This window comes from Mauremys mutica, chromosome 6, assembly GCF_020497125.1.
Source record: "Mauremys mutica isolate MM-2020 ecotype Southern chromosome 6, ASM2049712v1, whole genome shotgun sequence".
Lineage (NCBI taxonomy): Eukaryota > Metazoa > Chordata > Testudines > Geoemydidae > Mauremys > Mauremys mutica.
This window is the reverse complement of record NC_059077.1, coordinates 69349312-69376300: the sequence shown is the minus strand read 5'-3', so window position 1 is coordinate 69376300 and position 26989 is coordinate 69349312. Positions and strand designations below refer to the sequence as shown.

Here is a 26989-nt window from a genome sequence, read left to right as displayed (position 1 = left end):
AATATTATAGCAGAGCTTCCATCAGAAGGCACAGCTGAGAACCTGCCAAAAAGGAAAACGGGGAGGTGTGGAACAGTGGGAGAATGACACTTCCTTATAAACTATACAAGTAAAATCAGATTAAAATGAATAGATCGAGACCCCCCCAAGGGGAAAAACACATTGTGAAGATGTGAATATTTGGTTGACAATGCAACCAAAATCAGTATTAAAGTTTATGTTTATAACACTTTTTGAAAGACAGTTTACTGGACTAGACAAGTGTTGAAATGAAAGATTTTTTTTTTTCATAGTATTTTGTAAATGACAGTGTTTTCAGGTTCAGGCCTGTAAAGTATAGTACTTCTGCTGCTGGAAATCAATAGTGCCACTTTTGGTAGTAAGTAGTAAGCACAGTAGTAAGTGCTGACAAGACCAGGATCTAGGTTGGGTTTTTCCCCCCCCCCCACGAAAAGATTAACATTTTGATAAGCTTTATGGCCATTGCCAATTTCTAGTAGAATATTTATTTTCACAGGAGAGTCGTCTGTCTTTTTGGACTAAACCATTTACAAAGTGATCAGTAACATTTGAACATTTTCCATCCTTTTGTTTTACAGACTGTTTTGTATATGAGAGACAGTTTTATTATTTATATTCCCCACCCAACGTTCTGATCCTTCCTCCACTCCATTACTTGGTTCTCAAAATATTTTATTTTGTGCACCACCAAGAAAGGATCTGAAGACTGTAAGAGGTCCACAAAACATTACATTATTTTGTGAAGTGACATTTTATACTAAATTATGGATAATCCCAGTTGTTGTTTTGATCTCATTGTCCTGTATTTCCTGTTAATTCCTAATGAAGTCTAAGGGCATCCATCAAGGAGGAATCCTCTGGACCCATACATGGCTGCAGTAAGTAGAAGTAGAATAAAAGCCCCATAATCCCATCTACTTTTGAGACCTGTCCCTGGAGTTTGGAAATCTCTGGCAAATTGGGTAGGCTGCTCGGGGACAAAAAAGAATTTTCCCTACACTCTCAAGGACAGTAGGGATGATGTGACTAAATTAATTTCATACTGTGATGAGAAGTCAGGTTAGGACACTGCAAATGTATCTTGATGAACTATAGTTCATTCAAGATTAACTGTAGATTAGAGAAGTCATGTAAAGGTATATAGATTCTGTAAATGACTATCTGAAACTATAGAGACAAGGTGGGTGAGGTAATATCTTTTATTGGACTAACTTCTGTTGGTGAGAGAAACCATAAAAAATATTACCTCACCCACCTTCTCTCTCTCTTATCCTGGGACCTATGCAGCTACAACACTGCATATAACAATATTTGATACTATGTCATAAATAGGTGTAATTTGAAAATGTTTGTCTGCTGTGCTAAGGAAAAGGAGGATCTATCAGAGAAATTGGTCACCAATCTCTCATTACTGGGATTGAGCTACAATCTAACGTAGAGTGGCCTGTGCTACAATGACAGCTGGCTGTAGTTCTAAGAGACTACACTAATTGAGCATAGCTGGAGCATAGCATATGCCAACTATGCCTGCTCCCGACCCTGACACACCACCTACATTTGGGTTGAATGTGAGTAGGTGGTGCAGGAGGCAGGTATATTGGCTTTGTATCAGCTTGGGACCTCCTCCACACCAGAGAATTTCCTAGCTGACCAGATTTAGAATCTTTGTGCTCTTGGGTGGCACAAAACCATTAGAATGCAACTGAGCATCTGGCCCAGAGAATATATGAACAATATGGAGCAGGAGAACATGGTGAAGTGGCTGGTTGGCGCAACAATAATCTAAGCTGCAGCAGCTGTAATAGTAGGTTCCAGTGGAAAACTATCATTTCTTCTGTTGGGGAAAATGACTGACAATAAGATAATATACCTAATTTCTTTTGGAGTGACAGTTTTTCCACCAAAAATATTGACCAGCTAGCAAGGAAATAATTCTAATAGGTTATATGATTCTCAATTGACTTCCAGTTAATTCTGATGCTGTAGGAAATGTACTGTTTGCTAGAATTTTCACTGCAATTGTAGCTGGATTTTTGTGTGAACTTTGATACTTCTCTAATTAGTGTCCTGTTAATGCAGTAGGAGTCCTGTGTTAAAATGGAACACATGCATGTACCAGATGAAGAGCTAAAGAACAGCTTGTGTTAAATTGTGGACTTTTTAAAGAAATCAGCTATGTTAGAGACATTGTTTGGTTATCTTTTTTTGCTGGTGAAATGTACATATTTAAACTAAGACATTCAGCTACAGTACTTCGGCGTGTATGGAAGATTTGGTGGACTGTAGCTTGTAATGTTTCCTTTCAGCTTTGCTGCAAACATGGCTTTTGGTGAAATGTCATTAATGCTTGCTGTCATTTTTCTGGATTCTTCCAACACACAGCATTAGAACACTTAGTACATTTTACAAGATATATTTGAAGTGTGGTACTGATGGGAAATAATCCATAGCTAAAAATGCATTCTTCAGGTGTGTTTTACAATTTCCACTCTTGTGTATATGGCACCCATGATATCTTTCAAGAAACAATGTGCTAATTTTTTCTTCTATTAACTTATTCTTGGCTTTGGGAATCCTAACCAGAATAGCAGGGTGATAAAGCTTAGGACTTTAGGATAAAGACTAGGTGGACAAAATGTTATATGCATTTTACTTCATCAACCCAGTGTCTGTAGAATAATTTAATCAAATACAAAGGTGAGAGTGTTTGAATTTATATAGGTTAGACAAATGAAATAGCCATATTTCCTAGATCATTTAAATGTTATGACAGCATCAAAAAGCCCCCGTTGGGATTGAGCCCCATTATACTAGTGTTGTACAAATACAGAAAGTAAGCCTTTCAGGGCAGGGATTTTTCTATCTGAAGACCCAGATGAAAGGTAGGTACCGTGTGCAAGTAAATGAACCTGCTGAAGAGTTGTCATAAGTTTATATCTATTGGGTTTTTTTTTTAAATTAGGTAGAGGAAAGAAGGAAGGATATACGAAAAGTCTGGAAGCATAGAGGTAGCATGTTTAGAGCTAATGTTTTATCCTTAAAAGCAAATACGAAATTACCACAGAATGGAGGATTCAGGATTTGTTTTGTTTTTGAAGTAATGAGACAAAAGCTTACTTGAAACATCTTTAATTTTATCAAGTAACTTTGCACTTGTATAGCTGCTTTGGTATTCTAATTAAGTCCTGCGTATTCCAGCTATTAACTTGCAGCTTCCCTGTTTTGACATTTATGCACTAAGTATTTCTCCTTTAGCTGTTAGTATAGCTCTATAAATTTACCGTGATTTTTGTGCAATTATGATTTTCTTTTCTTGTCAGGAAATACTGCATTACATGACTGTGCAGAATCTGGAAGCTTGGACATCATGAAGATGCTTCTTAAATACTGTGCAAAGATGGAAAAAGATGGCTATGGAATGACTCCCCTTCTGTCAGCCAGTGTGACAGGTCATACAAATATTGTGGACTTCCTGACACAGCATGTACAGACCAGTAAGGCAGAACGTATTAATGCTTTGGAGCTTTTAGGAGCAACATTTGTGGACAAAAAGAGAGATCTGCTTGGTGCTTTGAAATACTGGAAAAGAGCTATGGACATGAGGTACAGTGACAGGACTAATATCCTCAGCAAACCTGTGCCACAAACACTAATTATGGCTTATGACTATGCCAAGGAGGTGAATAGTGCAGAAGAGCTAGAAAATCTTATTGCAGACCCTGATGAGATGAGAATGCAAGCGCTGTTAATTAGAGAACGTATTCTTGGTCCTTCTCACCCAGATACATCCTATTATATTAGGTACAGAGGTGCCGTCTATGCAGACTCTGGAAATTTTAAACGATGCATCAACCTATGGAAATATGCGTTGGACATGCAGCAAAGCAATTTAGACCCCCTGAGCCCTATGACAGCCAGCAGTTTACTATCATTTGCGGAACTCTTTTCCTTCATGCTACAGGATAGGGCAAAAGGCCTCCTAGGCACCACTGTTACATTTGATGATCTTATGGGAATACTGTGCAAAAGTGTCCTCGAAATAGATCGGGCTATCAAACAAACTCAGTGTCCACCTGACCAAATACAGCTGAACAAAGCTCTTTCTATCATTTTGCATTTAATTTGCTTGCTGGAAAAAGTTCCTTGCAGTCCAGAACAAGACCATTTTAAAAAGCAGACTATTTACAGGTTTCTTAAACTGCAGCCTAGAGGAAAGAATAACTTCAGCCCACTTCATCTTGCTGTTGATAAGAATACTACATGTGTGGGTCGTTACCCTGTTTGCAAATTCCCCTCTCTACAAGTTACTGCTATACTGGTGGAATGTGGTGCTGATGTAAATGTCAGAGACTCTGATGATAACAGCCCCTTGCACATTGCTGCACTGAACAACCATCCAGACATCATGAATCTTCTTATCAAGTCAGGTTCACACTTTGACACCACAAACTTGCATAAACAAACTGCTAGTGACTTGCTGGATGAGAAGGAAATGGCAAAAAATTTGATCCAGCCCATAAATCATACTACATTGCAGTGTCTTGCTGCTCGTGTTATAGTGAATCATAGCATATGTTATAAAGGGCACGTCCCTGAAAAGCTAGAGAACTTTGTGTTGCTCCATAGATGATAGTGTGACAATTGTTGAAGCACGAGTTGGTGACGTTGCTTTCTAAAGCACTGTTGTGATACACCAGCGTTCATTTAGCTTGACCTATCGTGTTCTCATTGGCTAAAGAATCATTAGCATCAGATCTGCAGAATTGGCTACCCAGTATTTAATATGAATATGCCATATAATATATTTTGTGGATTATTTAGAAATGTAATGCCATATTTAGACTCTCTCTTAAAATTGTCTGCCAAAGGCTTGTCTACTCTGGTTTTATTTGCCTGTTGGGTGTTTGGGACTGAGATTAATATTTTTCACTGGTGTCTTTTTACTATTACTGGTATGTGGATTTTATACAGTTTGGAAGGTCATCTTTTTTTGTTTTTGCTTGTGCATTTCTACTCAAATTCTGTTTTTTCTATGAACTCATTGCAAATGTTAACAAGTCCATACAACTTGTTCAGTTTAGCAATTACCATAAGTGCTTTATCTTCTCTATGCACTGGCTTAAACATGACTGTTGTGTGTTAGCATATTTCTATGCAGCAGTTGGCCAACTTCAGCTCAAACAGCATTTTTTTTGCAGTTTTATGGAGCTTTTTCTGAGAACACTTCCTTCACAGCATGACAATTTCTGGAGCTACGTGTCAATTGTCCAAACTTTTTGGGTTGACTTCTATTCTAGCTGTATCTGAGGTTGCTTTCTCTTAGTCCTCTGGAAATACGTGCTAAATTTGGGAGAAAAATCTATTCTTGTTGTCTTGGTAACCCAGTTGAAATTTAAGTCTAAGTCATTCTGATGCGTCATGCAGCAAAGGGAAGAGTCTTTATCATGTACATCTGACTTTTTCCCTCTGCACTAATGTCTTGTTTGTGCTGATTGTGTGACTAGATGTAGAGAGTTTGCTCAAATTTTTAACCTCAAACTTAATAATACACTTGAATAAGAAATTGAATGTATGCAGTAGTCTGAAATTACAAATCAACTTCCTTACCTACAAAAGGAACTAAAGCATGTTGGTGGCATGATACTTGTCAAACCAGGTTTAGACATCTAGTATAATTATATTACCTTGGCAGAGAGCCACTCATAATGTATCAAAAATTCCATAGCAGTGTCCCTTTCCTTCATTTTAAATATACCCTTGTAGATAATTTGCATGCATTTTTCACCTCTCGTATTGTCAGCCATACTTTAAACACCAGAGGTTGTGGTGTGTACATAGCTTCTATTGAAAGTTACCTATTTTTATAATATTTGCACAACAGCTTAGCTATCTCAGCAGAAAGGGCTCTTTCAACTTGATTAGAAATCCGCAAGTGAAGATTCTAAATGAGTAAGATTCAGGTAATTAATATAATTCAGCACTTTATTGTTGATTCAGAGTAAAACTTATTCTGGCACATTAGCCCTACAAATGTTTTTAAAATGTTCTCAAGAGAAAAAATTATTTTGGGTTGAGTAGAGTACAACTTACTGCCAGTTCAATGGTCAAGCACAGTGGATGTCATTTGACTTGGCATTTCTTTTCAGTGATGGTCAGTAACCATACTTAATGGGTTTTTTTAACTCCAGAAATTCAGTGGGTTTATCTGGACTTTCATCAGATTATGAACTTGCAAAGATAATAGCAGAGGAATTTCAAAAGCCAAATTAATGAAATTTATGAAGGTGACTTGAACTTAGTGGTTTTAGTTTTTTAATTTGATTTTATAATATTTTTGTCTTTGATTGTGAATTGCATTGGTGATGAGCATACCTTTTGACTGTGTGTAAAAAGGCAGTGCTTTCCTTACCTTTTGGCTGTTTAGGTATTCTCTCTCTCCTTCTCTTAGCTTGTGATGGAAAGTGAAGCGGAGTGGCTGAGTCACCTTCAGATCTTGATGACTTTTAAACAGCCAGCAGTCATGTCAGAAGCACTGTCGTTTACATATTTCAAAGTTTGAAAACTGCATAAAATATATTGAAACAACTTTCTATCTTTTGTCCCATGGCACATTTGCATTTTGTATGAAAAGCAAAGTATGAGTTAACTTAATTTCACAAGGATACGAGTAAATTTCTATTCAATTATCTAAATTTCTTTGATTTATAATTATTAAAACACATGCTACACCAATTGTTGATCGTAAGAACAAGTTTCATTACTTCAGTTTCTTCTTTTCAACATTCTTCCTCTTTCGCTTACCATTCTGCAAGAAGATTTAATTAATAATCACCACCACACTGTAGGAATGAGCCACAATGTGTTTGGAGCTCCAACATAGTAGAAAAAGGGATTCTAGAACTTTTTTTTTTGTATTCTAGAATCTGTGCTGCTCTTCATTGTTAATAATTTAAATTTCTAACTTTAAATGGGATAATAGATAGCTATACTTATTTGGTTGGACAATTTTCTCCAAGAGTTTTACCTTTGAGAGTCCAGAACTGTGATTTTTAAAAACAACAGGAATACTGTGCTGCTACTCTGGTGCTAGCAAAATTTCTGAATTAAAAAACGTACCCATGAGTTTTCTGGCTACAAAAACCTTAGGGAACAGATCACTTTCTTTAAATAGTGATCCAATGAAGATTGCCAAGTCTTAGTATGAAAGTTTATTCTACTGTTTGTTTTTAAAGAAATGTATGCAAATATCGTAAAGTATGGGAGGGACTAATCTCCTGTGCATGTTTTCCCTGTATATCTACCAATGTACCTCTATCCTGACCTACAGCACCTCTGTTGTTCTGAATTTTGCATTTGTAATGGGATGAGGCCACCTAATGAACTTTTATGATCTCCAGGTATTTAAACCTAGGCTTCCAGAAGGTAATGGCTGGCACATTTAAACCTGTCTGCCACTTAGCCGCCAACGTTTACATTACCTTTCTTAATTTTTATTTCACTTTCAAATTAAAGCAGTCCAGACTCCATTGGAAGGTAATAAGTTAGGGTGCTGTGGGCTTTCATTGAGTTTGTAAATGAGGCTCTAAATTTAGCTGTCCACCACCTGAAACAAGGTTCTGATTACTTTTGTTCTTGGTCATGTTGCTCCTTTAATGCTGTGAATGGAGTTATCCTAGTACAACACAGGGATGCAAAAATGAAGCAGCACTGTTAGCTGAAACTGAAGCATGCTAAGGAACTAAAGGACCTTCAGAACATGGTGAATTATTTTCTCTTCTCCTTTCTGTCATTATTTACTTAACACCCTCTTTCCCCTTCCCTCTGTTATCTTCCTGTTACATATTTCTGTAACTGGAATGTACAGTTCCAGAGGTACCAACCCAGTGCCACACATGTCAAGGACATTATATACAACCGTATGCATTTTTGGGGTACAACACATTTTTAAAGTATTTAAACAATCTACAGCATGTTCCTAAGAAGATGGGATATCGATACCCCTAAGAGGCCTGCTTGTTGAGAGATGTGAAGGTGGATTTTTTAATACATATATGCACGTGCGCGCACACACTCAAAGGATTTTTTTTTTTTTGTTCTTCATCCCACTCAGAGTTTTCATTGGAATACTTCAGCCAGGGAGATGAAAATTACAGTGGTATAAAATGAAACTTTCTTCTTCTCCCTCAGAATGTTACAGTAAAATTTATATTTCTCTCTGTTGTTGCCATCCTAATAGCAAGTACTCTCCATATGTTTGTGCTATCTTTGGTGGTTCTGACTGCAGTAGTGCACAAAGTAAAGATACTTTTTAAAGTATGAGTGTGATGGTGTTTCAGCAAATGCAAAAGGTAGGCTTTCTGACATTCAAATTCTAATTTTAAGTCAATATCGTGTCTGTGAAAGGGGCTGAACTGAGAGCCATCTGTTATCTGCAGATTAAGTACAGCAGTACTAATGTAAGTTTTCCCTCTCTGTTCCAGCACTAAACATCCTTCCTGAACTGGAGGACCAAAATTTTTGAGGGAAAGGGTAATTTTTTAGTCTTCATCAGTACTCAATCCTTAGTGTCTCAGATAGCATTTTAAATGCTTTTGTTGTGATACAGACATCCATTCTCTAGCCACTTAAATGAGACAGTCAACTCATTTTAAAACGGGATGAACATAAATTATTTCCATTTTTTTTTAAAAGCTATTTAAAAAAGGAATGGAATGTCATGGCAGACTTTATACAAAAGGATAAAATCCTTATTGGGAAAAACATCTGATTTTCATATTAATTGCAAAGTAATAGTGGCTGTGTATGTGACTACTTTATGCTGCAAATTTCATTAAATGATATTTCAAATGGAAGGAATAGAACGCTGACTAGATTATGTAATTTTGACAAGTGAATATGAAGACATTGTACTAATGTTGATCGTCTTTACTGTAAAGTCAATTGACAGGGCATGGTAATTGGTATTACAAAGTAATTTTTTGGGAAAAGAGTTGATGGCAGTACATTTGAAATGAGGGGAAGAGATAATCTGATGTAGTTTGAAGGACACTATTTTATACTGTACAAATCCTTTGGCTTCTGTAAACGTGAAAATAACTGTTGTATGGATTTGGACCCTTCGCTGATGGCAAAGTGGAAAAGTGATTGTTTACCTGATTTTTAACTCATTTTGTATAAACGTCCCATCATGTCACAGACTTCCTATGCAGGGCTAGCTCAGTGTATTGAAATACTGCAATTTCTTTTTTACATGAAGTAATTAAGCTTTAATAGAAATGTAAAAAAGGGATAACAAACTTTTCTCTGCTCTTAATCTCTTTAGGCTCCAAAATGCAAATTAAATTAAAATTGTTTTGGAGAACAACTGGCTGAGTCTATATCTGTTTTCTTTAAGGGCTACTGTAGCATCTCTAAGAAAGAGGGCATTTTCTATCAAGGTAAGAATGGCTAAACGCTGATGCTACAGCTTTCGACATTTCCTCCTGCTGCTATTAATGACTGTATCCAAAAGGGAAATAAACATGACTGCTGTCTATAATGGAACTGTTTGAGTTCTAAATACAGGCATCGGGGGAAAAATTAACTTCAGGTTTCCAAAAGACATTGTAGCTGATGGAGAGAAAGTACACAAAAATAACCGACGGTTAATAGTGCCATTTTAAATGTTAAATATTACATCTGCTTATGTTTACAGCATAACCAAACCAAATTAGCAGTTTTCAGAACAAACTTTAGGAAAACTCATAATCTGTCACCAAAAAGTTAGCAAAAAAGTGTGGGCTTTGAAGCCTTTTTCCTGAAGTTTACAGAGTGCTGGGAGTGGAGGTGTATAGAGCCATGAGACAATCTTCTCTCATGAAGCGGGCTGCAGAATGCAAAGCTTTGAACCATGTTTTCATTGTTTGTTTGGGATCTCTGGAGTTAGATTATTTTTGTAGTGCCCCAAAGAGTAGTAGGTACTGCTCAGTACTCACGTTTGCTCATTTAGATTTAGACATGACACAGTGAGTCAGAGTAGCAAGCAATAGGGAGAGGATGAGGTAGACCAAGGAGTTGTACAGTGAGAATATGCAGTTACTCAGATAAGCAGCTGCACATTTTAATGGTTCAAATATTCTCTCAAGTATATTTAACTCACTTTTTGGGGTAACATAGAAGAAAGGAGTTTTGTACTGTGTGAACCAGAAGTTCAGTAGAGTGACCAGGGCGTTGATGAGGCAAGATGTGGCTTCTCTTCAGTCAAATCCCATATCTAAGTTTGGAAGAAATAGCAATGGGAAAACGTGTGGACCAGCAGCATTATGGCTCTGCCTAATCTTGCACCCTAAATATAAACTGACATACAAACATAGATTTGTTTTTCTGTTGCTGCTTGTTGGTTGTCATTTCTTACCATTGGCACAACACAGTCTTTTTGTTATGCTTTCAGCCATGTTCAGTGCACCATCTATCTAACTCAAGTGCAATAAATATAAAATATAAAAATAAAAATATACTTTTTTGTCTGGTGAAAAAAAAATTCCCTGGAGAATGTATCAGATATACTGAACATGTCTATCCTGTGACTTCACTGAAAGACCAAGCTTCCTCAATCTAGAAATTTACTTCATTAATTTCATATGCATAGTCTCTTGAAAAAAACAGGAACAAGTATTAATTTTTGTTGTTGTTTAGTTCTTATAATGTGCCTGTCACTGGTATCTAAGCACTGGGGCAGCAGCACTTTTACAAATCATTTTCCTCATGCTGTTGACTCCCAAGTTACTGTGCTGAACTATGTTCTATTTATGCCATGGAATGTAATTGGAAACATGAAATCTGCAGCAACACAAACTCTCCAGAACCACACAGAGGTTTATCTGTCTGTTTTCCTAAATAAGGTAAAAGAACAATGTATGTCAAGTTTGTCTGGAATTAATAGTTGCAGACAAGTTACAAAAGCCTGCTAATCAGGTTGGGGAGGAAAAGTGAATTCAAATTTAACTCTGTGAGCTCTGATACTGTTGACACTCAGGTTGATGACAACTTCAGTAGGAGTTAGGTTCAGGGAAACACTAAGTAATCAGATTTGTATGGAGTGATGCAAATAAAATGTCTGACCTACTCAAGAAGGACAACTCTTCCTTACTTTAACATGCTTAAAGTTGTTATGAAATGGGGCTTGGGAGAGGAAACTCTTCAGTGGCTGACAAAGGTTAAGACTTGGAAGGGTTATGGCTTGAAAAAACACACTTGCCACCTACCATTCTGAAAACTAATCATACTAGTCAATGTGGAAAAATCCCTGTACCATCACACTCCATCCCAGTCCTTGGTCCAGAGTGTTCTCCTACCCCTTCAGAGAGCAATACCTCTAATCAGGGCTCAGCCCACTTGCAGTATCCAAGAGCTGCAACCCGTGTTCCCTCTTAATTTACTTTTCTGTGTATGGAATGAATGAATCTCGCTAAGGAAATTTTAAAATTGGGGAGCCCAGTTTCTCCTATACCTGATCCCTCCATCTTTGACCATCCCTCTCTGTTTCCTCCCCCAAGCTTTTCTGTGGCTTAATTCCCACTCTTTTCATTCTCTTCCATGCCACTTCTGTGCCCCTTCTGTCTTTAACGTTTCCCCCCTCTTCCTCTCTCCCTTCTGTCATCACACTTTTTTCACAGCTGCTGCCTGCTCTGGTTGATGTTGAGATGGGAATTGAGGGCATCAGCAGGATTGGGCCCTGGCTAAATCAAGCTGCTTGTACTTTTGCTCCTTACGAGTGTTAGAGGTGTTTTGTTTTAAAAACAAAACTGTATTGGGAAATGGGTGTGTCAGAAGAGACATGGGCTTCAATATATTTTAAAAGTTTCACTAGTTTTGTCTAGTCAGGAAGTTCCAGTTCCTTTATTTTGTGACCTTCTGTTGTTCTTTTGTACTGCAGAAGCATGTGATAAGAATGTGCCATTCATCTATCTACTTCTTTTAAAATTGTGTGTCTGCTACGTAAAAGTGGGGACCTTGTTAAAACCAACCTTTGCTGTGTATCACGCTTGACTTTGCCTTGCTATTGATAGGGAAAGTTTCAGCTGGTTGAGAGGTGTTTTCTAGTAGGCTCCAGAATAACATGAAAGAATTGGTTCCAACTGGTGGATAGCAAAAAATCTCCAATAAAGACTATCTGCAAGTCAGTTTCAGAGGCTGAACCACACACCAACTTCTTTATTTATCAAAGAGAAGAGTGCCCTATTTCTAAAAAGTGAAAGTTTTTCTTAAATTGTGACACCAATCTAGATAACTGGGCATATTGCTCTAATCACAAAGGGCAAGGAGCAACCCAACATCCCAATGCAATTTCCCATCACTCCTTCACTTGAATCATGCTTCTTGCTTCACTTTCAGACATGAACAATATCAGATGGATTTTTTTCTAGTAGCTGAAAACATCCATTAAGAAAGTCTTGTGTGACAAAGAGAGCGTGTGTTGCTCTTGCAGTGTTAGGCTCACTTATTGGCAACAGGGTTGTTTTATTTGTGGAGGAGCCTCTACATTAGAAAAGTGTCCCTACAGTATCAGGAGCAAGCAATGGTGTTATGTTATGTTTGTTGATATGTCATGGATACCTAGGTTTGAAAAGAACAGATGAAATATTGTATTCCTAATGGTAGTATGTGTTTCTGCAGTATAAAAGGAAGGTGAAAACAAGAATCTTTCTACCCTAGTGTTTTAGCACCAGTGGTTAGCCATTAGGAACTCTGAATGACATGGTGCTAAAAACTCTTGAATCCTCTCTGCACTAGTACTCTAGTATGTTGCTGACCGTTACTGTAATCCTTGTAGTAAGTGTTCTTATACAGATCTCTGTGGACAAGGCCTTGCAGTACAAATTCTCTGCCTCAGTTTGTCTGCACAGTTATTCTAGGCTCTAACTTTTAGCCTTCTTTGGAAAGCCAAAGAGCAACTGAATGTTAACTTAGTTTGTGGTGAAAACAGCATTTGTAGGAATTCAGGAGGAATGTCCCTACAGCTAGGAACTGTAGGGTTATGTCTAAACTGCATGTGAGAGTGAGCCTCCCTCTGCGGCTTCACAGCCAGGCACTCGTGGGCCTTATGCTAGCACTCTAGAAGTAGCTGTTGATTTCATGTTGTGGGTTGGGCTTTCAAACCCCACACCCAAAAAGGCTCAAGCCAGAGCTGTGGCCTGTTGCAGCTATTTTTAGAGCACCAGTGTGAGCCCTGCTAGCCTGAGTTTGGGGAGCTGGGCTGGGAGGCTCATTTCTGCCTGCAATGTAGGCATTCCATAGGCAACAGGGACCATTTCCTTATACTGTTTGTAAAAAATCTAATCTGTTGGAGCAAAATAAAAAATAGCCCTTTCTAAAATCCATTTTTCAATGCATGTGGGAGGGAGATATTTCCTCTGCAGAAGGACCTTGTACCATTTGATACTAGCTGGACAATTTTACAAGACTTTTTTTAAAACTCCTAGTACTCCCCCATCTTTAACTATTCCTTGCCCCCCCCCACACACACACACTAGTCTGCTGAAAGATACTATAAAATGCTTGGATTTAGCACCAGCCATAAAAGTCTGTACCAAACAGTCTTTAATACCATTAGGAATCATTTCTTAAGAAGTTTCATGTTTAGTTTTCCTCGTGAGGGACCAGCACCTGTGGCTTGAGTTGTATAAATCACCAGGAAAATGGATTGTTTTATACATGGGTTATAAAGCATTTACGGAACTTCGTGTTCACTTTTCATATGCCTTTAGTCTAAGAGTGGCCACAAGGTGACTTTTTTTAAAAAGGCTCACCACCCTGGATAGAAAGACCAAGGGCTGAGGAGAAGCAATGGTATCAAAACTGTGTCCTATTAGTTAACCTGCTTGCCAGTTATTGGCTGCATAGAAAGCCCAGATGTTCAGACAGGTGCATCCTCTTAAGTAGAAATGGTTTACAAAGATTAACATTTTTAATAACATGACACTTAAAACGGCACATCTAAACACTATTTTGTCTAATGATAGGGGATACTCTTAGTTGTGAAGAAAGATGCTTAGGCCTATGTGACAGTACATAATGGAAACACAAAGTAACTTCAGCCTTTGCTAGACTGTGTTCATGATCTTACACACTGAAGGATTCTACAGTGCTTTACAAACTCAGCTGCAAAACTCCTGCATCTAGTTTGGTCATCACTACTGTGCAGGTATATCTGGTGTAAAACACAGCAGCTATTGTACAGAGCATAGCTATGGCTCTTTAACTGTTTAACTACATATACACAATGGAACAGCTTCAACAGGAGACGTTTTGCGAAACCTGCCCCATAATATCTTAAGAGTCTAGGGGTTAGAGCTCCCTCCTGAGAGGAGACACAAGTTCAAATCTCTACATCAGGCAAAGGGGCAATTAAAGCGGGGTCTCCCCCATCCTGAGTGAGTGTTCTAACCACTGGGCTAAAAGTTACAAATGAGGGGTGGGCTGTACCATCTCCTTCTTTTTCTCTGGTGTTTCTTGCAAAAACCAGCTTCAATGCCTAACTCCAGGAAAGGGTTCATGGCTGAGAATCCCAAGCAGTGATAGGTGCCTCCCTACAGCCCCGACTTAGTGCCTAGTTCTCGAGAGGACAGGGTTTACATCACCCCCTTCTGCTCCTCAGCATTTCTCTGGCTAGTTCAAGTGGCTTCCTTCTCACCTTTTCTGAATCTCTTTGTCTCCATCAGGGCCGGCTCCAGGGTTTTTGCCGCCCCAAACGGCAGGGAGGGAAGAAGCCTCGATTGCGATTGGCGGCAGTTCCACCGTGCCGCTTTCTAATTCGGTGGCAGGTCCTTCCCCCCGAGAGGGACCGAGGGACTTGCTGCCGAAGAGCCCGACTGCCGCCCCTTCCCCTTGGCTGCCCCAAGTACCTGCTTACTGGGCTGGTGCCTGGAGCCGGCCCTGGTCTCCATACCTTGTACAGGGTGCATAAGTACCTACCTCTCTCCATGCATTGTACAGGAAGCCTAGCTGCATAATGCTGGACTGTAGATTCCCCTGGGTGGCAAGACACCTAGAAGGTAGGCATTGCAGTGCCTAAGTCCCTTTGTGGATCTAGCCCTTTAGTTCTTGTACATAAATGAGGAACTACTCTTATGTGACCTTGTCTTTACATCATAATGGTCACATTTGTTGAAAAGTGGAAGTGTGGTTTGCTTAGTAAAATAGCTCACTTGCAAAATAGCACAACCGTTAGGGTATTTGCTTCATTTTCCATAGAAAGTGAGGTTAGTAATTTTTCTGTTTATCTCCAGTGTCTGAGAAAGTTCAATACCTGTGAAATCTGCAAGCTGCTTAGTAGAAAGGATAGGTAGAATAGATTTAGTGGGTATTTGTAATGTTTGATTACTACTATTAAATGTGGCAGTGGAGAAATTTTAGGCTGGAGAATATTAGGTGGTGAGAGATGGTTCTTAAATAAATGGGGATTTTAATGGTGAAAACACACAAGTGCAGGAATTAATAGCCAGCAATTGAGAGAGCAGCTCACAGAGTTGGTATTTTTTCTCTTCTGCTTGCATCTTATCTTTTATTTAAAAGTAAATTAAAACTCTAACCTTTATGGTTGAGAAGATGACTTTAAAAAGTGAACTGGTGGCAAATCAATGCTGCCCTGGCTGCAGAGTGCCAGAAACAATATCTCTGAGAGGTGGGCTGTCTTCCAATCCTTTCAGTGGGAAAGTTAACTATGAAACCCAATCATGACTATTTATGTCCACACAGTTAACTATTTTGCCGCTGGCCAAAGCATTCAAGAGAGGAGAGGGAAGAGTAGAAAATTTGTGTAATCTATAGATTAGCTGCTTATAGGGGTGTCATAAGTGGGTAGGGCACAGGAGACTACCATCACTTCCCCCCCCCCCCCCCCCACTTTCTGGCTTCTAATAATAACTCCTGCAGAACATTATTTCTTCTTAAAAGAATCCTGATGTTGTGGATAGTTCTAAATTCCCAGGTGTTGAGATGTTATCTCATAACTATAAATTCACTTCATACACATTCCCTCTTCCAAATCTCTATGGACCCTCTTATAACTTCCACACTTACTATGGATCAGATGAGGGGCAAGCCCCTCCTCGAGCAGGGTACCTGTGCTGCTATCTGCTTTGCTATTGGAGAAATCATTGTTTCACTCGTAATAACAGAGGCCTGGTCTAAACCCGGGACTTACAGCGGGATAGCTATGTCTCTTGGGGTGTGAAAAATCCACCCCCCTGAGAGGCAGCTATACTGACCTAAACCCCAGTGCAGACTGTGCGAAGTCAACAGAAGAATTCTTCTACCCTAACAGAGTCTATCCTGGGGTTAGGTTGACATAACTATGTCTCTGAATTTTTCACACCCCTGACTTTCTCACACCCTAAGTTTTAGGTGTAGACTAGGTCAAAGTTTATCTGCTACGTCCCAGGAATCTATCAATAGAAGGGGAGATGTAATATAACACCACAGCACAAGAAGCCCCCTTGAAGGAGCAGCAGCTGCTGTAGCAGCTTTCCTTAAAGCAAAACAAGGAACAAATAAAATATTAAAACTTACTGGGCCCAAGTCTTCTCTGCCTTGCCCCATTCCAATCATTTACACCTATGCAAGAGGCTGTGATATGCTGCCAAATCAATCTTAATGGTTTCCATCCATTTTACATAGGTGCAGATGGGTATAGAAGCAATGTGGCCAGCCCCAATCATTCAACAATCACAAGTTAGGCTTCAAAAGATCATGAGATGTTTTAAAAATAATAAATGTTATGTTCAGTTTGTCTTCTAGTTCCTGAGATAGGGTGCTCTTCAGTTGTATTTTCAAGCTTTTCTACACAATCTGAGGGCTAGAACATTTCTGTTTTTAAGAAACAAAAGTTCAGTGAGTCTCACCTAATTGCTGGGCTTCAGGAGCTGAGAGTTTAAGAAAACCCCCAAATATGAAAATTGGTGTGACGGAATGCATCCTTGTATGCACACCCTATACACCAGTTGTGGGCCACCTGCAGCCCAAGGGCTGCACGTGGCCTGCCAGAGTAATCCGCTGGCGGGCTGTGCCACAGTTTGTTTGTATTGATTGTCCACAGACACAGCTGCCCACAGCTCCCAGTGGCCACGGTTTGCTGTTCCCAGCCAATGGGAGCTATGAAAAGTGTGTGGGCCACAGGTTTCCCATCACTGCTATACACCATTGTAATAATATTTGTACAAAATATGCCATGCAAGGTATCATTTGTAAACTAATAACTTGCTGGTCATTTAATATCATGGTGAAATGTAGCAATGTTTTATGTAAGGTTATGAACATAAGCTGAAATCATGAGTGAAGTGTGTTTAGCAGACAAGTCTGGGGATTGGGTAAACCTGTTTCTCAAAGATAAAGAATAAGCTGATGCCTCTGGCCAGGTGTCCTCAAAGCTGTTGGGCAATCACCTATCAAGTGGCCATTCTTTGGCAAGGAAGGGGGCGGGGACAAACAGATCTGCATCTTAGCAAACAAGAGCATGGAATCTTTTACCCCCAGACTCCTTGTTTCCATTCACATAGTGGGAATAAACTTTATCTAGGGGTAACCTCAGGAAACTATAAAAGTGAGGGGTAAAACCACCCAAAGTTCTCTCTCCCTATTCAGCTCTCTCTTTTACCTAAGAAAACGAGAGAGACAGCCACTGGACTTGGGGAGCAGATCCTGACCTGAAATTTGGTCAGCCCTGTTGCTGGGAGCATGTGGTAAGAATTTTATCTTGAGCCAAGTCTAGCTTGTTAAGTTTTAGTCCTTAAAAGTGTTTTGTCTTTATTTCTCTTGTACCCATTTCTGACTTTAATGCCTTGTACTTGTGCTCAAAACCTAACGCCTTGTAGTAAAATAAAATTTTCATTCTTTAACACTAATCCAGTGTTGTGAATTGTTTGGGTAACTCCATTTAAGGTACCAGACTGTTGTATGGTGATCCCCTTAGAGAGGCAAAAAACCTAGTATATCTAGACTGTCAAGGAGAGGGCTGCACAGTACAGAACACACCCTTTAGAGGGAAAATTCAGGACTGGGAGTGTGTTGGGGTCACCCTGCAAGTAGTAATCAAGGTTGCTAGAAGGTGGCTGTTGTTTGCTGACAGGCTGCTGGGGTCAGACTTGCTGGACCAGGGCCGTGGCTATACACAGACACTCAGGATGTGACCTGCATGCTGTTTGTGAGCAGTCCAGGTGGGAGCTACAGCAGCAAAGCATTGTGAGGCACCCAAAATTGCAGGGCAGGGGTGACACAACTTCTCACTGATTTGGATTTCACCCCAGAAAGTCATAGTTGGTTACGCTGCAGAAGGTGCAAAACTGGAGAATCAGACCCTTTAGGTGTAAATAGGAGTAAAGCTGAGCACAGCCTCAGAGTAGCCTCCTGAGTATTCTGTCTGGCAACTTGCCTTTCAGGCCACTTCGAGTGCACCCTGCTTTAAGATATGCCTCTTCCCCCCCCCCTTTTTTTTTTTAACAAAAGAGTCAGACCTACAAACCAAAAGAGAGAGCTGCTTTCCTTGTGTGTGTCCTTACACAGTTTACATTCTCCTAGGTCCTTAATATACATCTTGTTGCATAGGACAATAAGTCCAGGGCTATAAGGGAGCTTCAGTGATTCTCCAAGTCCTTTTCACTACACCCTCAGAGCTGTGTGCTTTCCTGCTTCTGGCTGGGAAGAAGCTAGTGGAATTGGAGGAGGGCTACGGCAGGGAGAAGAGGCAATTGTTCCAGTCATAATTTCCTTCCTCCTGAGCCTTCAAAAAGTACTGTCTTCAATCAACGGGATTAGGGTTGTGTGGGTCAGCAGAGATGGTGCCAACATATCAGCTGAAGTTCAGAGCACGCGCCCCTTGTGAGCTGACAAATACCCACACAGGCATTAAGGGGGCTGGAAGAAGCATCAGCTTTGCTCTGCACCTGCTCATACACATCGAACTCAGCTTGCAAGGGAGGAGCCACACAGGTGAGGTGGGGAGAACCAGTATCGCTGCCATGGGTGGGGCAAGGCAAGCCCTCACTAAAGAGCGGCACTTGCTGTGGAGAGCTGTTTTTTTTTCTTTTCTTGCAGAGTCTAGTCAAGTCTGGTGGCCCATCCTTCCCAGGCTCTAGATGGTCAAACCTGTCACTTTTGTGTGGGTTTCGTTACAGGAAGGTAGGATATAGTCCCTAATATTTGTACATGTTCAGTCTGTGTCAATCCACAACGTGTTAAAATAGGCTTAACTCACTCTTAGAATTAGGAATGCAGTATAATGTTCTATGAAAAGGGAATCTTACCAGCTACTAGTATATAAAGTGATTTAATAGTACAAAGACAGTATCTATAGCAGCTTATAAAATGCTCAGATAAAATCCCCTTGTAGCTATGCATTTGCAGACACATGAATATTTTTCAAAAGATATTTGCAGCATTGCTATTGTCAAGCAAATTTGCACCATCTGATTTCTCTTTTGGATGGTCTCAGTACATTAAGCCAACTTTTGTTCTCTGCTATACTGGTGCAACTTTACTGACCTTGGCCTCTTGTCTTATATTTTCTAGTAGTCTGGTAACTAAGGGCCTCATTCTGCAAACCTTCCTCACAAGAATAGGTCTGTTGACAATGACATCAAGGAGGCTGGAAATACTCACCTGAGTAATACCCAGTACGAATGAGGCTTTCAGAATCTGGCCTTGAGTTAATGGCTGTGGGTGCACATAGTACACAGCATATTTTGTAGCTGCAGATTCCTCATCAAACTTAAAATTATATGTATATTTTATGGAATCCTCCAAGTCTGCTGCTGGCTTTCATGGGTATTCTTGTTTTCTGCACATGGCTGCAAAATTCTGTGTGTGCGTTGTAAGAGTCAGCGTAGCGGTAGCGTAGTCTGTATGGTAATTTCTGCTTCCATCTTGACTAGTGTGGAATTCGTTGCTATGCTCTGGAGAGTAAGTTCTGGAAATGCATTATAAATTGTGTGTATGGTTTAAGCTGCTAGTTGCCTACTTACTTTGGTAAATTGATGTTAAGGTTTATTTGATGAGTCAAAACTGCAAGTGTCTTCACCCTAGAATTTTCTAATGAGTCTGATCTCATCTGAGCCTCTCATTTCTTCCCAACACTTCCTTGTCTCTCTAATCTCTCCTTGGCAGCTCCCCATATCTCAGATGCACTTCTACTTTCCTATTGCCTTTCTGATCTCATGCTCCTGCGCTTGGAAGCATCAAATATCTCAGATCTTTTCCTTGACTTGTTTGATTTACACCAAGCAGGTCGGTGTGTGTGTGTGTGTGGTTACACACACAAAATTAAGGTCAAGTACTCCAAAGTTAGGAAATGGGAGAATTAAGGCTGCCTGTGCAACTTTAATTCAGGCCCTGTGTGTGTGTGTATTCAGGGCTGGCTCCAGCTTTTTGCCGCCCCAAGCTGCGAAGAAAAAAAAAAAAAAAGATAAAGCCGCGATCGGCGGCACTTAGGCAGCAGCTCCACCGCACTGCTTCATTCTTCAGCGGCAATTTGACGGCTGGTCCTTCCCTCCGAGAGGGACTGAGGGACCCGCCGCCGAATTACCGCTGAAGACCCGGACGTGCCGCCCCTTTCCATTGGCCACCCCAAGCACCTGCTTCCTGTGCTGGTGCCTGGAGTCGGCCCTGGTATATTATGATACAGTCTTTAATTACATGATCACATACTATTTTTTCCACAGGACCCCTTCCTCATTCAATGCATAGGAGGGATAGTGCTCACCAAATGGGCAGTTGTTCAATATCCTCATTCAGTGTGTGACCCTGGACTTTATTTAACAAACCTACACTGACTACTACATTATTAATTTCCTCCTGGGTGGTTCTATGGTGCATTCATGAGATAATCTAAAACTCAGCTTCTCAAAGGCATTTAGGCACCTGACTCCCATTGATTTCAATTGGAGTTACCCTCCTTAAATACCTTTTGAGGGTCTAACCCTGATTGCTTCACAGATATTAATGAATTTATCTTCACAATGCCGTTGTGAGATGAGTGAGTATTATATCCCCATTTTACAGCTGAGGCACAGAGAGATTAAGACCAAAACTGTCAGAAGTTTCCACTAATTTTGGATGCCCAATATAGACCCTGCATTTGTGTGAGGACAAACACATGGTGAAATGTTTGGCTCATGGTGGCATTGACATTGGCTGGAATGGTTCGTGTACTGCTTTTAGGCATCAACTATACCTTCATTCCACACTCCCTTATGTATGTCTTTTGACTCAGGTAGGCTTTTCTACCTTAGCTACATCATTAATACCTGTTCTGGTGCTCTATTGAACAGCGGTGTTCAGTACGAATAGGGCCTAAAGTGACATTACAACCCCTGTAGTAGAGCAATACAAAATAAACTCAGAAGCATGGAAAAATGATAGCACAGCTATACTAAGATCTGGAAAAAAGATGTCATTTTATTATCAGTTCTGTGTGTGATCCGTAATTACATAGTGTACGCTATACGACTGGTCCATCTGGCAATGCATGTATTGAAATGTGATTTGAGTAACTATAGTATGCTATGAGTCAGAGATGACTGTACATATGCTGCATGACAACCTTGTAAATGTTAAGTGATAACTTACTAGAGCATAATGCCGAGCCTGTCATTTCAGGTCAAAAATGTTAAACATTCACGCAACAGGTGCCACAGAAAAAACTAGATCCTTTGGGAAGAGAATACACTTTAAATAATCAAGTGACCACATTTGTTATGATTACTGGTTGCTGAGAGACCTACATTCTAGCTCTGCTATGAGAATATATAATCACAAAAATAGTTTTAGGTGTAGTCAAACTTTTGCAGCAAATCAAACTTACTCTTATTGTATATTAACTGATGCAGGTTCAACAACTTAATCAACAGGAAAATATTGTAGAGTAGTGGTCTATGATACTTCAGCCACACAAGTGATTTGAAGCCACCTGTTTTACTGTTGGATTCACCAGTAGGGTTAAAAACTTCATTCCCTTTATTTTTCTTTTGATGTATAGAATAAGGTTTAATTTTCCTAGATGTTACAGTAGTGTCTGGTATGCTTCTGCAAGTGTAAGCTGTCTAAATGGTGATGTTATAAGACTCTACGTTCAGAGGTGTATAATTTGTCCTTAAAATTATTCTTAGTTGGAACACAGCGAGCTAGCTGTGGGGTTTAGTGCAAAAATTGGCAATAAAAACAATTTGGCTAAAGTTACAGGAGTTCCAAAATAGGGATATTAGTTTCAAAAGGGTGTGTGTGCCAGAGAGGAGTTATGCTTCTATACATATATACCTATGTATAGAACTATAGATATACAGTGATGGGGTCTAAATTAGCTGTTACCATTCAAGAAAGAGATCTTGGAGTCATTGTGGATAGTTCTCTGAAATCATCCACTCAACGTGCAGCAGCAGTCAAAAAAGTGAACCGAATGTTGGGAATCATCAAGAAAGGAATAGATAATGAGTCAGAAAATATCATATTGCCTCTATATAAATCCATGGTACACCCATGCCTTGAATACTGAGTGCAGATGTGGTTGCCCCATCTCAAAAAAGAGATCTTGGAATTGGAAAAGGTTCAGAAAAGGGCAACAAAAATTATTAGGGGTATAGAACGGCTTCCATATGAGGAGAGATTAATAAGACTAGGACTTTTCAGCTTGGAAAAGAGGCGACTAAGGGGGGATATGATACAAGTCTATAAAATTTTGAGTGGTATAGAGAAAGTAAATAAGAAAGTGTTATTTACTCCTCATAATACAAGAACAAGGGGCCATCAAATGAAATTAATAGATAGCAAGTTTAAAACAAACACAAGAAAGTATTTTTTGCACACAACGCACTGTCAGCCTCTGGAACTCCTTGCCAAAGGGTGTTGTGAAGGCCAATACTGTAATGGGGTTCAAAAGGGAGCTAGATAGATTCATGGAAGATAGGTCCATCAATGGCTATTAGCCAGGATGGGCAGGAATGGTGTCCCTAGCCTCTGTTTGCCAGAAGCTGGGATTGGGTGACAAGGCATGGATCACTTGATGTTCATTCCCTTTGGGGCTCCTGCCATTGGCCACTGTCAGAGAACAGGATACTAGGCTTGATGGACCTTTGGTCTGACCCAGTATGGCCGTTCTTATGTTTTTAACTAACTGCCCTTCAAATCCAGTATATATTGTACTCAACCTTCCCTGTCCAGTCAATCAGTCATGTGGAATTTGGTTTGAAGGAACAAACTGGGTAATTTATCATTAAGAATACTTTTTCTTCACTTTACTTAGTATTATCTGGGAACATCTACTCTGGGATTTTGAGAAGGATTTCAAAGTACCAACTAAGAGTCATTTCCTCTGACCCCCAAAGAAAGCTTCCCAGATTTTAGTGAGTTCAATGCATGCTGGAGCAGGTTTTCATGAGCATAGTCATATGGATACTCGTACAGTGCAGACATGATCAATAAAGCCAATAGTTATGTATGTCACTATTGAATGTCAGTGCCACTTGAGATGCAAGAGCTCCATTTTACCCTGTATTTCTAGTGGCACCTTAGAGACTAACACATTTATTTGAGCATAAGCTTTCGTGAGCTACAGCCCACTTCATCAAATGCATAGAATGGAACATATAGTAAGAAGATAGATATAGATATTGATAATATACACACACATACAGAGAACATGAAAAGGTGGAAGTTGCCATATCTATGCAGATCTATGCATCTGATGAAGTGGGCTGTAGCTCCTCCAATTTTGGTGTCATCTTCAAACTTTATCAGTGATTTTATGTTTTCTTCCAGGTCATTAATAAAAATGTTAAATAGTGTAGGGCAAAGAACTGATCCCTGTGGGACCCCACTGGAAACACACCAGCGTGATGACGATTCCCCATTTACAAATACATTTTGAGATTTATCAGTTAGCTAGTTTTTAATCCATTCAATGTGTGCCATGTTAATTTTATATCACTCTAATTTTTTAATCAAAATATTGTGCAGTACCAAATCAAATGCCTTAGAGAAGTCTAAGTATATTACAGCAACACTATTTCCTTTCTCAACCAAACTTGTAATCTCATAAAAAAAGATACCAAGTTAGATTGGCATGATCTATTTTCCATAAACCTATGCTGATTTGCAATAATTACATTACCCCCCTTTAATTCTTTATTAACAGAGTCCCATAACAGCTGCTCTATTATCTTGCCTGGGATTGATGTCAGGCTGACAGGCCTATAATTACCTGGGTCACCCCATCCACCCTTTTTAAAAATTGGCACATTAGTTTTCTTCCTGTCTTCTGGAACTTGCCCAGTGCTCTAAAACTTATTGAAAATCAACATTAGCAGTCCATTAAGCTCCACAGTCAGCTATTTTAAAACAGATTTTAAAAATGTCTAACTTTAGTAGCTTCTGTTTAACATCCTCCAGAGATACTAGTGGAATGAAAAGAATGTTATCACCATATGATGAGACTGCATCATCTTATGGCTCACCTCCTCTCCCAGCAGTGTAGTTACTGTGGTGCTTATTTACATGAAATAGTGTTAGTAGGGTAGCATAAAGGAGACAAGGTTAAATTACACTTGTTTTATTGTAATGGCTACACCTGCTTGGTTATGTTGTCTGCCCCCTGCTGTGATAGTTATATTGATCTATATACTTATTCGTACCAAATCTCATGTTGTTTGCAGTTCCTTCTAGTCTAATCTCTCCAGGTCACTTTGCTGTTTGGTTTTGGCTTCCAGAATGTTGTCTGCTCTTCCAGTTTTGATGCTGTCTTCAAATTTGATCATAGTTGGATTCACACTAAGAAGCCCCTAATGAAACAAGGCACGAAGACGGTGCAGTGTGTAGAGGTGCTTGTTTCTTTAATTTAGCTCATTAAACAAGCCTTTGGAAATCCTAAAAACATCCTGGATGGGGCTACAACTACTGGAGTCGTTACAGCCTGAACACTGACAGATTTCATCAATGTGACAGAAGTAGCTCAATGAATAGCTTAGATATGCTCCCCAGACCCACAAGTGGTCAACAGACAATTGGAGAACTGCCCTACCATGTTATTTTGCTTTCTTAAATGGATGGAGAAATGTAGGTAAGGTTTTAAAAAAAAAACCCTGCAAACCTGACCACGTAATACCTGCTACTGTCCTAGACTAAGGGCAAATTCTGCCTTCAAATTGGAGTCATGTATCTGAGGGCTGAATTTAGGCCTTAGTGATTGAATATCACATATCCTCAAGCAGACTGTGGCATAAATATGGGGTGGGGGTGGCATTTTGCCTAGATATTAAGACAAACAATCATTAAAAGTCTGTGCTGTCTGAGTCAGACAATTATTTTTGAAAAGAGCTGGCTGCAGACTTTTTCATGAGGGTCCAGACTCTATTAATAGAATTGTTGTATGGTTGTGTATGTCAGCCAGTAAATCACGGTGGTGTATTAGAAAAGGAACACACTGTTTAAAAGAAACATCCTGTTTTAAAAGAAACCCTTTCTTTTAAATCAATGTTAGGGTAGTGGGGGCTTGTATATATTAAATACACATTTTCTTCACAGAACTCTGTGCATGGAATCCCCTGGGGGAGGAAAAAAGGACATCAGTTTCCCAAGTCTATTTTTAGGACAAGGTTGGAATTTGTCTTAGTCACAGAGAGAATTTTTGATGTGGTATCTATTCAACAAGGGACAGCTTCTTTCAAGCTCCGCTTCCCATGGAAAACGTACAGCACGATCTGTATCGTTTACGGAATCTCCTAACGCTGTGAGGGAATTAATACTGTCTTGCCTTCTTGTTGACTGTGGGAGGGGTGTTGCTAGGAGACTGGATTCCTACTGTGCTCTGCAGAAAGTGGCTTATAATTTTAATGACAAACTGAGAATAAAACAAATGAATGCCATAAAAGCACTTTTCTTTCCAAAGGTAAAGATACCACTTCTTTAAATCATTCTGTGCCACTCTTCTGGCTATTTGAAATGAAATCACTTCCTTAAATGGAAATGTTTTTTTTCCAAACACATGAATGGAAACCTAGTTCCAGCATAGCTTCCTCAGGAGCCAGTCTGGGGCGTGAGTGGCTGCTCACTAACCCAGTCTCTGACCAATGATCAGACCTCCTTCAGCTTCCTGCTGGCCCTCTGCACAATGTATTTGAAGTGGTTGGCTTTGGCAGTAGCCAGGGAAACACAGACTCTTCACTCAGGACTCTGCCACTTAGTTACATGAGTGGAACTGGGTGGAAATGGTGCCTTCCTTCAAAACATCCCAATATTAGGGGCTTTGTCTTATATGTGCAACTATACCCACCCCCCTCACCAGAAAAAAGTGTTCTCATTTTTCACATTTGCTATCTGGTCACCCTACTTCCTTGTTAAACTGAGTTCTGGTAACTCAGTTGAAAGAGCATTGCTGAACAGTGTGAGAAGAAGTCCATATAGAGTAGGAAACAATCTTTAATAATTGGAAACAAATTGAGACGTGACTAATTCTGGCTCTATGGATCACAATTTTCATGCTGCTGTCATGAAATGTAAGCACACATTTATTGAAAATATCAACATTTACCACTGTATTTACATCAAGGAGGCACCATGGTCTAGCTAACTACACCAGATAGAAGCCAGGAAGGCCTGAGTTCTAATCCCAGGTCTGACAATGGCTTATGCGGGGGCCTTGAGCTAGTCATTTAGGTCAACTTTTTCAAAACTGCCTACTGATTATGAGTGCCTCACTTTGAGTGCCCAACTTGACATCTTAGGGTTGATTCTCAGAAGTGCTGAGCGCTCACAACTTCAGCTGAAGTCAACGGGAGCTGAAGGTACTTGAAGTGTCTCAGACTGGGCATCCAACAACTGGCATATTGGCCACTAATTTGAGGTTCAGAACATTTTGGCCTGAGTTAATATTTGCAAAATAAAATGGCTACATAAGTACTAGTACTATTAATAGCCACTCTGTTTACTCTTGATGTGTTTTCATATTTGC

The 26989-nt window shown here is 39.7% G+C and overlaps 1 protein-coding gene across 1 annotated transcript in view; it reads left to right on the top strand.

The window, feature by feature from the left end:
• Positions 1-9385, top strand: part of FEM1C (fem-1 homolog C) — a 28240-nt gene extending 18855 nt beyond the window's left edge. Inside the window, exon 3 of the mRNA XM_045021628.1 lies at positions 3342-9385. Within this exon, the coding sequence (XP_044877563.1) occupies positions 3342-4651 (1310 nt within the window). The 3' untranslated portion in view covers positions 4652-9385. The remainder of the gene's footprint in view (positions 1-3341) is intronic.
• The last annotated feature ends 17604 nt before the right edge of the window (positions 9386-26989 follow it).